Source organism: Neopelma chrysocephalum, unplaced genomic scaffold (assembly GCF_003984885.1).
Source record: "Neopelma chrysocephalum unplaced genomic scaffold, ASM398488v2 Primary Assembly neopelma1_92, whole genome shotgun sequence".
Classification (NCBI taxonomy): domain Eukaryota; kingdom Metazoa; phylum Chordata; class Aves; order Passeriformes; family Pipridae; genus Neopelma; species Neopelma chrysocephalum.
This window is the reverse complement of record NW_020897754.1, coordinates 1,367,017-1,379,634: the sequence shown is the minus strand read 5'-3', so window position 1 is coordinate 1,379,634 and position 12,618 is coordinate 1,367,017. Positions and strand designations below refer to the sequence as shown.

The window sequence follows — 12,618 nt, the reverse complement described above, 5'->3', positions numbered from 1 at the left end:
CAGTGTTTTAGTGTCCCTGGCTACGAGAGAGGCTGAGAGAGCACCATGAGCACAGAGTGAATTACAGTCACCATAGAGGGTAGAAATATTACTGAATTAACCACAAGAGTGGGGACAAAAGCAGGATGATGACAGTGGCAGGAAGAACTTTTGAAACCATGGCAAAAATCTGGCTCCTTTAAAACACTGATATGAGGGAGGGATATGGGTCTAAGACAGAGATCTGGCTTTGCACCTAAATGCTGTCAAGCCTGTGGTTACAACAGAGTTTTCGGCAGCTGCCTTGGGGTGACCTTAGATCCCCTTCGTCCCTCGTTGCAGCAGTGTAAGGTCCTGCCAGAAACTGAGAATCAGTCCCAGGGCTTCAACCTCGCTCAGAAAACATGCCTGATAATCCTGCTTCATTAGCAGAGATCTAGGAGCGCTGGGATGTCTGCATCATCCTTGGCTTCCTTGTTTTCAGCCTGTGTTTGCAAACAGATCATTGGTGTGAAACAGGCACGTGCTGAAGTCTGGCATGGCAGAGGAAGAAGTGCTGTAGCCACCAAGTGTTCACCTGTCCCTCTGCTTCCCCACAAGAATACTGGTGACATTTTGAAGGCAGTTTGATGATTACCCGTGTCCCCTGGCACAGGGTTTTGTGTTATTTCTCTTTGTTTGGACCTGGATGAGAGCAAACTGTACCAAGGCTGTGTTTACAATGGACATCCATGGCTTGTTCTTTCCTCTTCTGTAAACACTGCCAACCGCCCTGTACAACTGTGAGGTGGTGGTTGAAGTGGTGGGTAGAGCTTTCTGGATGCCAGGCTCTGTTATCAGATCCGTCAGTTCTGCAGAGTGTTTTGCTTATCTGTAAACTTACCCATTTCTATAACTGCCTGGCTCAAAAGCTGGGCACCAGATGAGGAGTTTCTGAACAACAAAGAATAACCCCTCCAGAACTCTATCTTAATGATCACTAAGTCTTACTTACTTACTAAGTCCTCTAAATTAACAACAGGTTTTGCTGAATCTCAGTAAAAGTTATTTTCTGTTTGCCCATTGCATCAGTATTAGGTTAGTGGGAAAGAAGTGGGGATGGGGGATTTATTAATAATAAAGTCCTTATTTGTCAGATTCAATGATCTCCACCCCCCAAAAAAAATTACAAAGCCTTTCTCTGAATTATGTTTGTGCATAGGATGTTTTCATTGCATTAAGTTTCTAAACCTTTAGCAGGTATATAAAATATCTCAATTTTTAAAGGTTCTTGGCAATCAATAAGATCAATTTTTCTTTCTTATATATGTGCCTAAATACAGACTTAGGAATGTTTAGGAAATAGCTTTACAATTTTCAGCCTTAAATAGTCAGTCCTGACTAGAAATCAGTTTGTTTAATCTACTGGGTATTTTTAGACAACTAATTGTCAACTATTATCTACTGGAAGTAATACCTTTACTATTGATCAAATCCTTTTCATTACAAATGAGAATAAAACACAGGAAAGAACTACTGCTGAATTGATAACACAGTTTTTCCTCATATATTTCTGTGCTAAATATTTCTTGTATTTTTCCCCAAGAGAAATGGATTATCTAAACATATGCAGGCAGAAACAGAAATGAAATTATCATCAAATCTTTTCAATATATTTGCAAATTACAAACTTCCTTTATCCTTAGTTGCAGTCTTTGAAACATTAGAAAATATGGTATTTCCTAACAGAGCTTCCAATTTTGAATCTTTTCTGTATTTCTCCTTCAACAAACAAGGATGAGAATACCAAGCATTAAACTACTATGTCAGGGCTGTTTGTGATGGGGTATGATGGCCTTATTATGGATTTGATGCTGCTGCACTGGGTCTTGAAGTGGTGGAATGTCAGTGAGTGAGGCCAAGGGCTTTCCCAGATGTATCCAACCTTTATTTGCAAACAGGTAGATGAACAGACAGAAGGCTGAACCCTGACCTTGTTTTCATTTTGTGATGCAGATAACCAACTACCTGAACTGGGTAGTGAGGAATCTGGCTGATCTGGAGGTGCAGATGGGTGCAGTAAAGAAAGTACACAGCTTCCTGAACATGGAGTCGGAGAACTATGAAGGCTGCTTGGGTATTGCACTCTAATCTTTTGGGGGTTTTGTGTGGTAATGCGAAAGAATGGTAGGCTTGGTCATGCAAAATGTACACACCACTTTGGCCAAAATCTGCTCTCATTGATGTGGAGGAACTGCCACTGATGTGAGTGACAAGGAGAGCCAAAAGCAGCTTTGAGATACGTTGCCCATGCCAGTCAACATGAAAAGAAATCCCTATCTAATGCCAGGGAGACAGAGAATGGCCCTGTGGTACAATCAGAAAATACCAGTCATAGGTATTTTCATATGGGAAAATGGTATTTCATATAGTATTTTCATTTTGTTCATATGGGATGAATAAAACATCCATGTAGCTATTCAAGAAACAAACACAGGGATAATGCACCATCAGTCACACGCTTCAAAATCTCTGACCTTTGCAGCAAATGGGCGACTACAGGACAGGGTCACACTGTCAGACATTGTCAGCTGAGGCCTGAGCTGCACCTCAGAGTTTGTGCTGCACACACTTCAAATTGCCTCTGAGGGGTATTTTAGAAGCGGTTGAAGGGCGAGACCGAGAAGGTTGGCAGGCTGACAAGCTTCCCTGGAAAGCCAGGCTCCTCAGTGTGGAGACAAAACCTGCTGCCTATTTGCAACTCTGGATGAAATATGAGCTGTGATAATGTCAACAGCTCGTGTTGTACAGCAGTAACAACATCCCTCCTCACGCTGCCCTTCCTGTGCCGGTTACTGACCGCGGGACACGCTCACCCCACGCTGGACTCGGCGTTCTCTGCTCCTTTGCCTTCTCCCCGTTTCACTGCCAAGAGACACTTCAGCATCTGCCCTCCCTCTCTCCTTATGTGTTGAGAGCTGGAAGCCAAGTGCTAATGTGCCTGCCTGGCAGTTCCCAGCTCAGCTCCCCCCTTGGCAGGGAACTGGGGCTCCATTTCTGGAGATGCCCTGGCAGGAGAGAGGGGGAAAGGGGACTGTCCTAAAGGGTGACCCCTGGCAGCACTCATTTCAGTTTGTTTTTCTGTAACTATTTCAGATCCCTCTCAAGTCCCCAAAGACTGGCCCCAGGAGGGGGAAATCAAGATTGAAAATTTGTGTGTTCGGTATGAAAACAACCTGAAGCCTGTTCTCAAGCATGTTAAGGCATATATCAAACCAGGACAAAAGGTATCATGCAACTGCCCATCTTCCTCAACCTGGAGCAGATCCCTCCTTACTGTGTTTGCTTTTCTAAGGAAGCAGAAGAGCAAGAATAACAATAGCTTACAGTGGCAGATATGTACATTGAAAATCCTCTCTGAGGTCCCTGGGCATGGATCAAAAACTTACACTGATAAGAGCTGGTTCTTGGTTGGGATCAGCTTTCCTTATCAGAGCCCCGTTTCTTTCCAAGTCCATCTCCCTCTCATAGAGGGAGCCTAGGTGGCAAATGAAATCAGATCTGGAACACCAGTCTGGAACTGAGTAAAAATGCAAGAATATCTCATATTTCAGCAAAGTGTCATCGGAGTCCAGGTCGAAACGCAGAAGTTTCATAAATGTTCCTGGGACAAGTCCTTATGATGTAGAGAGGCAGAAAAAGGAAGTGTGTCTTGCCATGCTGTTTTGTTTTTCCCCTGGTGTCTGCATCTGCCCATTGGGAAGGACCTTTCTGGTCACCAGCAGCACATCCCAGTCCAGCTTTCCCAAAATAACTGCGGGTCTGATTTACAGCTTCCCTCTGTAAGGAAGTGACATCTTGCTGTCTTTTGCAGGTTGGGATCTGCGGTCGGACTGGCAGTGGCAAGTCCTCCCTGTCTCTGGCATTCTTCAGGATGGTGGACATATTTGATGGTTAGTTTTCACCAGGGGATGTTGTCACTCCTAACCTGCTCCCCCCTTATTTCTTCAGAATGAGCGAGGAGACTTTTTGATAGTTTCCATCCTGGCTCTTGGATACTTGATTAGAATGGGGTTTGTTATGCCTGATCCTTCAAAATACAAAGTGTCCTACTGTGAGCAACGCTTGGTTCTTGCAGCAAATGCTGCACACAGACCATACTTCTAAGTTTTTAAAAAATTTTCTGTGGATGCTCTGACAAAAAAATATGCCTTTTTTGAGACATGATGAAAAAATATGTAACTCTCTGGAGTGTTTAAATTTCTCCCTAAAGAATAACTGCATTAACTTATTATAGCTGTCAAAATATTAGCAGAGTAGAAACTAGAACTCAACAAGTCATTCTCTAAATATTTATTTTTTATTTTATTGTGGTTTGCCACAACTGCAGCACAAACTGACTAAAAGTTTGGAAATATTTGGCTGTTTTCACTCTCCCAGCTAATTGACATGAACAGGTATGCAACAATACCCACTCTGGTATTTATAATATAGATACATGTGTGCTGTTACATGATTATAGAAAACCACTGGAAAGTCATCCTTTCGTTTCAAAGATTTCCTTGTTTCTAATTTAGCCATTGTGCATGGAATGTTTTCTAGGAAACCCCAGTAGGATGTGGGGGGACAAGTGAATCTGATGCAGATAATACTTGCTTTTGTTGTGGTTCTCTGCCTATATGTATCTATGGTAATAGGCTTCTGATTCATGGCCAGGGTTCCTGGTTATATGAGCATTGCAAACAAATAATAGCTCTGTTTACGGCCAACATGAAGTTTCCTTCTACTTAAATCTCTTTTCTGTATATTTTATCTGTCTGCTTCTTCTGCATCTTTGATTTTTCCCTGTGGGAATGTCTAAGTCTTTTCTAATCAAGCTCTGTTTATCCTTTGTGCACGTCCCTCTCTCAGCTAGACCAATATTTGGCCTCTGTGCTGCTCCACTTCTGGGTGGGGTTCCTGACTTTAATAAAAGTTACATAACAAGATTTCGAGTAACTTTGCTAGAGCCAAGATTTCATTCATGTTGTTCCTTAGGTCTTTGTTATCTCTTCAAATCTGTATGTGTTCCATTTTATTTTACTACTCTTGCTTCTTTCTTTGTGCTTCTTAGTGTTCCCCTTCTCTTGCCCTCTGTTCCAACTACCTCTCATTTCTCTACTGTCTTGCTTGACAGATCATTACTTTCCCAGTTTTCCAACTTCTCTCAAATTTACTTTTTCCCCTTAGGTCTTCTCATCTCCTCTTTTCTTTTCCTTGAGCACCTTGGCTTCTACCAGATATGCATTTCCTTAGAACAGAGACACACAGACCAACCTACAAAATGCATTATCATGACAATTGGGAACGACAGAAGAGACACACATGCACAGCTCTGAATATCCATGTATCTGCCAGGTTTTCCACATGGAAACTGTGGAAAAGCCTGATGAAAATACTCCTTACCATGTCCCCATGCAGTTTTACCTGGCCCATCCCATCCCCGTAACCTTGAGGAAGTTTCCATGTCCAGGGGAAGTCAGTGGGGTCAGTCATTCCTAGATTTTTTTTGAGGATTCAAGGGAAGAGAGAGAGATTCCTTCTGCCCTTCTCACCATCATCCATTTACAGAACAACCAACCACTTTCTCTCGTACATTTTTCTCATCTCCCTCGCCTGAATATCAACCGTTGCCACACCCAGAACATCATAAATCAGATTTTCAGATGAGATCCATGTGTTCATTGACCTGAAGTAGTGACTAGAAAAGGAAAAAATCCTCTTTCTTTACTGATTATCCCAGCTGTTCCCACAACTTCTTGTTGGGGAATGAATACTGGGAGAAGGAGTGATTAATGTGACTGCTTCCAGTAATCTTATGGCAGCAGAGCAGTATGTGGCTAATTTGCATCAAATACTCAAATGGAATTAAGCTGTAGGAATGAGCATGAGTGGAGCAGGACATTCTTTTTGTTTTTCTCATCTACCTCTTGATAAAACGTTGATACCACCCCATTCCTTCTAAAGTTTGAAGGATAGCTTTGTCTCCTGATGTATGGATTGCAGATAAATACATGTATTGTGCACAAGCAATTGTGCACAACCTCAAAGTAAATATCTGCTGCAACTGCTGAATTCCAGGGGAACAAAGAAAGGCCCAGGACGTGGCTAACTACAGAAGTTGCTCTTGCTCTTGCTCTGTTTGGCTGTAAAGCTCAGGTTGCCCTATAAAAAAATCCTCCTTCTGGTGCTATCATTAATCACAAAACAGGAAAGCCATGTCTTTCCTTTAAGGAGGGTGGGGACAAAAATAAAAGGCAGAGAGCAAGGTGATAGTGTCACTAATAAGCTGGGATACCTCTGGCTTGTGTTGTTATGTACATCCACATTTCCCAGTTGGATGACAGTGCTGAGAGGTCACAGAGGCAGAGCCCAGCCCAAAGGAGCTGTTTTCCCTCATGTCTTCTGCATGTTGTTTCAAACAGGGAGGATAATGATTGATGGAATAGACATCAGCAAATTGCCTCTTCACACTCTCCGCTCCCGACTCTCCATCATTCTCCAGGATCCAATCCTGTTCAGTGGCTCCATCCGGTAGGTGTATGTCATCGGGGGGGACAGGTAGCATTGCGTGGCCTGTTTGGGACAGGAAGGTATGGAATAGGGAAGTAACCTGCCTAGTTCAGTCCAACCATATCCACACAGTCTGCCCAGGGGAAGTCAAGAGGCACATACCATGTCAAGGTGTTAATTTGCAGAAGAGTTGAGTGTAATTGCAGTAACGAGACTCCTGTTACGGTTTTCTTTGCAGCTTTAACTTGGATCCAGAATGCAAGTGCACTGATGACAGACTCTGGGAAGCATTGGAGATTGCTCAGCTGAAGAACATGGTCAAGTCATTGCCAGGAGGCCTTGGTATGTCTGAAATGTCTCTGGGAACACAGGACAATAATAAAGTCGTACATGCACATATAAACAAATACATGTGATCTGACACTCTGAACCATCATATAGGAGCTGACAGGCACATAATGAAGATTCTCTCTCCATGCTAGAGAGAATATTCTTACTAAAAAGCTGAAGAGGCACCTGTTTTTCCATGCACTGTGGAAAAATCCTGCAGCACCTCAGCATGATGGTGTGATTCTTAGGGCTGGCCTGTGCAGGGCCAGGAGCTGGACTTTGATGATCCTTGTGGGCCTTCTCCAACATGAGAAAATTCTATGATTCTATAATTGTATGATCACAGTGGGATAATTAGTCAATAAGGACTAAAAAGAGCAATTTTACCTCCGCTACTTTAGCAGAATCTAGGTCTGCCAGCAGAGCTGCAGCTCTTGTCTAGAACACTGACAGAGTATTTTTCTTACCATTTCAGATCCAATTCATGAAGGAAACTCACATATTTATTTCCATATTAAGCATATTTCATACTACTAAGATATTACCCTGCAGCCTACCAAATTTCCTAACAAATTTGGGCCAACTATTTGAGCCAACTGTTCATTTAATGATATATTGCTCCTTTCCCAAGAAGCTGTGCTCACTTTTCTTGGTATCACTCCATTCCACTGTTCAGTCAAGATTATGATTATTAGCTTTTATATTTTGGCTCTGGAAATAGTGCACAAGCAGAGCTTTCACAGACAGTATTTCAGTGGTTGTGACATTCAAAGTAATTGGTTTTATTCCAGATGCCATGGTCACAGAAGGAGGAGAGAACTTCAGTGTGGGGCAAAGGCAACTCTTCTGTCTGGCCCGAGCCTTTGTCCGCAAGAGCAGCATTCTGATCATGGATGAAGCCACAGCATCCATTGACATGGCCACAGTGAGTAAAGCAATTAGCACCATGGATCTGCTTGGAGAAGAGGCATCCAAGTGTCAGCCATGAGATCTCATCAGCATAAAAAGCTGACTGGTTTGGCTTCTCTCTTGTGCTTGGTTTCAACCATTGCTGTTGATGTGGCTTGGGGATTGATGCCTGTGGTGAGGAGGGGGAAAATGATAAAATGAAATGTTTTAGAAAATCCCTGATTTCACGTTTCATTATGTTTCACTACTACCTCCGGTCTGGTGAGCAGATCAGAGATGGTATGGAATATGATGGTCTCTCTTAGGTGCTTGAAGACACATGAATTAAAATGCAAAAAGGATGAGGTAACTGAAATGAGCTTTTCCTTTGACAGGAAAACATCTTGCAGAAGGTTGTGATGACTGCGTTCGCAGACCGCACGGTTGTAACAATAGCGGTGAGTACTGGAGCCAGAAAATGCTCTTTCCTCATTCCTCAGGCAGTTCATCTTGCCTTCCACCCATTAAACATCACTGTATAAAACTAAAAACATCATAACATAAAAGGAAACCACAAGATCAGGGTATTCCCAGGTACTAGAACAAGTCAAGACTGGATCAACATGAAATCTTTCAGTAAATGCTGTCTTGCTGTCAAACTAAAACACTTAGATCTCAAAAAACACTTTACAGAGAACTTCACCATCTTCACTGTCTCCAAGAAAATGTGAAGTCAATCTCACTAAAAAATTGAAACCAGATGCATGGGTTAAACCGTTATTGAAAGTTGCGTCAAAATCTAGGTTTGAATTTTGCCTCTGAAGTCTGTGTATGCTTAGTGCCTACAATCATGACCCAAATTTATGAGTTGAGATTTCAAAATCTCTTCGGTGTGTTTTCTCAAGTTGGGTTATCTTTTCTCTCTTTCAGGATAAAAAGCTGTGTTTATGATAAGGGTTTAAAAAAACCTGAATCAATGGGAATTGCCCAAGCTTTAAGATCTCTTCAACTAAGGGCTTATAGTATTTTTTCCTGTTTTCCTACCTTTTCACATTCCCAAAAATTCCATAAATCTGTGCAGGTATGCACATGAATGTGCAGACATATACATGCACACACATGGTGGATGCCATGAAGAATATTTCCACCTTGTGACAGCAGGCTTAGTCAACAAACAGATGTTTTCTCCACGGGATAAGTGCATGTTTCAACAGCTGTTTCATTTGCTTTGTCTGGAATCCAGTCCTGTGGTCAGAGATTAGAGTCAGGCCTCCTGGACTCTGGTTTCAAGTCTGTCAGTGACTAGTTTGTGTCGGGCAAACCACTTAACCCAGCTCATTTACAATGTGCTGTGAGGTTCTAGGATGTGTAAGTGCTCAAGATGCCAATGGTGTGGGTGTTCTCCTACATTTACACGCCATTCCAATTTTCAGTACTGTCCTTCTGACTGGGATTATAGAATAATAGAATGGCCTGGGTTGGAAGGAACCTTAAAGATCATCTTGTTCCAACAATTCCAACACCTTCCACTAGCCCACGTTGCTCAGAGCCCCATCCAACCTGGCCTTGGACACTTCCAGGGATGGGGCAGCCACAGCTTCTCTGGGCAACTTGGACTAGAACAGTCCAGTCCCTCATCACCTTCACAGGGAAGAATTTCCTCCTCATATCCAATCTAAACCTCCTCTGTTTCAGTGTGAAGCCATTCCCCCTTGTCCTCTCACTCCATGCCCTTGGAAATAGTCTCTCTCGATCTGTCTCCCTTCAGGTGCTCTCGCTTTCCTTTTGCTTTGCCTTTCCAAATTTGGTGTCTCAAGCAAAACAGCACGCATTAATATTTAGCTTTCCTGACAGAACTGGCTTAATTTCCTTCCTCTCTTCGCTCATGGCTGATCCTTCCTTCACCCACCTGTTTTTCTTTTCTTTTTTCCAGCATCGCGTATCTCACATCTTGGATGCCAATCTTGTCCTAGTCCTTTCTGAGGGCTTTCTAGTTGAATGTGACACTGCCTCAAACTTACTCCTCAAAGAGGACGGCCTGTTCACCACTTTGGTGAAGACTCACAAGTAGACTCTCTCAGTCCACACTGTTCACGAGACTTCTGGCTCTTTGGTAGTTATTTTTACCTCTTTAGTTTCCTTTCACTCTGCTGCCTTTCTGCTGCACAGCCCCTGAGACGACAGTGCAAGAAGGTGTTTATTGTGTGGTTCCTGGGTTTGTTTAATTCCATGACTATTTATGCTAAACATAGGTAACAAAGCTCAGACATTGAAACTGTCACATCAAAGGAGCCCAACCCATAAAGTGATCCCTGACTTTCAGCCTGTAAAGAGAAACATCCCACTTTTAAGAATTCATCACATCTATACCTGAGTGGGTGTATTCGCATGAAACTAAACTTAAACTGGTTTCACTCCTGTTGCCCATGGGGTTAAACTGTTGCCTGGAGCACACTCAAATTAGATCTCAGATAATTCATTTACAGGTGGGGATAGCCCAGAGGGAGAGTAGACTGGTGGGGTACAGAGACCAAGGAGCAGAGCAGGATGTTAAGCCACCTGGCAGTGCAGGCATATCCAGGATGTTTCTCATCCATATTTCCTTAGGGGAAGACGTATTTCAGGGATACCATAGGATTTATTCCAACAGCTGTGCTGTCTATAACGGAAATTAGCACTCAAAGGTAAAGTGCATGCTTGGTATTTTCAGACTTGGTGGCCCAGGCTGTAAAGTAATCTGGACATTAGATTAAAGATAAAGTACAAGGACCTACTCCAAATACAAAGAATAAACAAGGAGAGCCTTTCCCCAGCTTGCTGTGCCTGGCATTAGGCCCATTAATGACCTGCAGTGGGAATTATCAAAATGAAAACTTGTGTTTGCTTTCCTTTTGGGCAGCATCGGGTTCACACCATCCTCACTGCAGACCTGGTCATCGTCATGAAGAGAGGGAATATCTTGGAATATGACACACCTGAGAACCTGCTTTCCCAGGAAGATGGCATCTTTGCTTCCTTTGTCCGGGCTGACATGTGAAGAAACCACATGATGCAATTTAATAGCTTATTTTTAAACAAATGAAACGCGAATATTTTCTATTCAATGTAACATCACTTTTACCTTTTTTGTCCTTTTTTTTAGAGCTTCTTTCTTCACACTTCCATCTTCCAAAATAATAAAACCTATTGCAATACATGTATGCCTTGAAGCAATAAAAATGTCACTTTATTCAAAGCTATTAAAATTCACACGCACACACACATGCACACACGGAGGGAGGAGTTTTTGCTTCCTGGGAATTTGGCATTTTCCTTAGACTTTTTTGTCTTTTATAGAGAGCAAAAGAATGCACTGATCTTATAAAGTACATATGTTAGGCTGGAACTGGCAATTGAATCGTGCACTTTGTCAAGGAAACGAGAGGTTCCCCAGAAGCATTCTGTCCCCAGAGGGGAAAAACTGGGAAAAAAATCCAACCCCATAAGGCCTGGGGCAATATGCTGCATTCCAAAGGCATAAACTTTGCTCTCCAAGTTGTAGTGTAGGAGCAGTGAATGAGGGAAAGGAATTTCATCAGAAACAAGGAAATCCTTCCTGTCCTTCACTCCAGTTAGCACGCTTTAGTTGTGACAGTACTATTTTCAGTGCAATGATGGCTTATTCCTACAGTCAGCTCTTTCTAAATCCATATGAATTCTGCCAACTTTCATCAGCCAGAGATTCAAATCATCTTATAAATATGCATGCTTTGATAGGCTTACAGAGGAATTTTGTACAGTATCTCAAGATTTTGTATTAAAATTCATCTGAATTTATAAACTTGGTATGAGCCAATCTTTTAATCATGTCCACTAAAATATTCTACTTAATTAGCCAACTACTAGTTGTTTTGTATGTCTTTAGTCCTTCATGTTATTTTTTTATCCTGGGATAACCTTTTCCTTTACCCATTTCTGGCACATGTCTGCATCACATCTAGTACAAGGAGGTATGATTTTCAAATTATTACTATATCTTGAAAAATTAGGTGAAGTTAGATAAATATTTAGCTCATGAAGGTTTGGAAAGGTTGCTTGCACTTGACTAATGCACGTGGTTAAATCCTGACCCTTGTCAACTCCATGTAAATCTCCATATTTTCAAAGGCACAGATGAGACATCAGCTTCTGTAACAATATTCAATGTGATTCTTATTCACCAATTGCTACCAGATTTAGGAAGACCACGAGATGCACTTAAGCCCATTTTTAGTGCAATTAAAATAACATAAGACACAGTATTTGGCCCAAAGAAATGCAGTGAATTTTGGAAAAGTTGTAGGACTTAAAACTGGGATTACATTTAGTCTGATAGCGTAATAATTATACAGTAGTTTATCTCCTTTATTGATTTTTGGAGGGTTTTTTTCCCTCTGAACTATTGTAAATAAAAACTGTGTGACACAACTAAACAAAGAAACTCAATCTTGAACAATTTATGAGGGGAAGTACTTCTGTGATTTCCCTGTCTACTGCTGTGGAAAGTTTATCTTCTTTTCTGGATTAATTCTCTGTGTTGACCTTTGTCATAAAAATAAAATAAACTAAAAAACAAGCAGATGTTTGCAGCGGAAGCACATATTGTTACCCAAATTTCACAGCCAGAAGACTAAAACAATTCTTGATTTAATTTCATTGTCTTCAGTGAAAAGCTAACTGGATTCATTGCTGTCAGACTCAGCCAGCATGAAGTACAAAAAACTTTGTTTATCTGCGTATCTTTGATGATGATGCAATCCTGATTTATTTTAAGTATTTATTTGAAGTAATGCCAGCTAGTTCAGTGAGATCCCAGTTCCCACTACATTAAATAGTTGCCTGGGGTTGTGTGAGGTATATTTAAGAGAGGCC

The 12,618-nt window shown here is 41.8% G+C and overlaps 1 protein-coding gene across 11 annotated transcripts in view; it reads left to right on the top strand.

The window, feature by feature from the left end:
- The window catches only part of ABCC9 (ATP binding cassette subfamily C member 9), a 68,595-nt gene extending 57,648 nt beyond the window's left edge, over positions 1 to 10,947 (top strand). For 9 of the 11 annotated variants that reach the window (XM_027693511.1, XM_027693520.1, XM_027693518.1 and 6 more), the window contains 9 exons: positions 1,975 to 2,095; positions 3,115 to 3,245; positions 3,833 to 3,911; positions 6,423 to 6,531; positions 6,749 to 6,852; positions 7,632 to 7,765; positions 8,124 to 8,186; positions 9,662 to 9,841; positions 10,628 to 10,739. In XM_027693511.1, coding sequence (XP_027549312.1) covers positions 1,975 to 2,095; positions 3,115 to 3,245; positions 3,833 to 3,911; positions 6,423 to 6,531; positions 6,749 to 6,852; positions 7,632 to 7,765; positions 8,124 to 8,186; positions 9,662 to 9,799 — 879 coding nt within the window. In that variant the 3' untranslated portion in view covers positions 9,800 to 9,841; positions 10,628 to 10,739. Of the gene's footprint in view, positions 1 to 1,974; positions 2,096 to 3,114; positions 3,246 to 3,832; positions 3,912 to 6,422; positions 6,532 to 6,748; positions 6,853 to 7,631; positions 7,766 to 8,123; positions 8,187 to 9,661; positions 9,842 to 10,627 lie in introns of all 11 variants that reach the window. The other 2 variants (XM_027693516.1, XM_027693512.1) reach the window with 1 other exon arrangement.
- Positions 10,948 to 12,618: the final 1,671 nt, after the last annotated feature.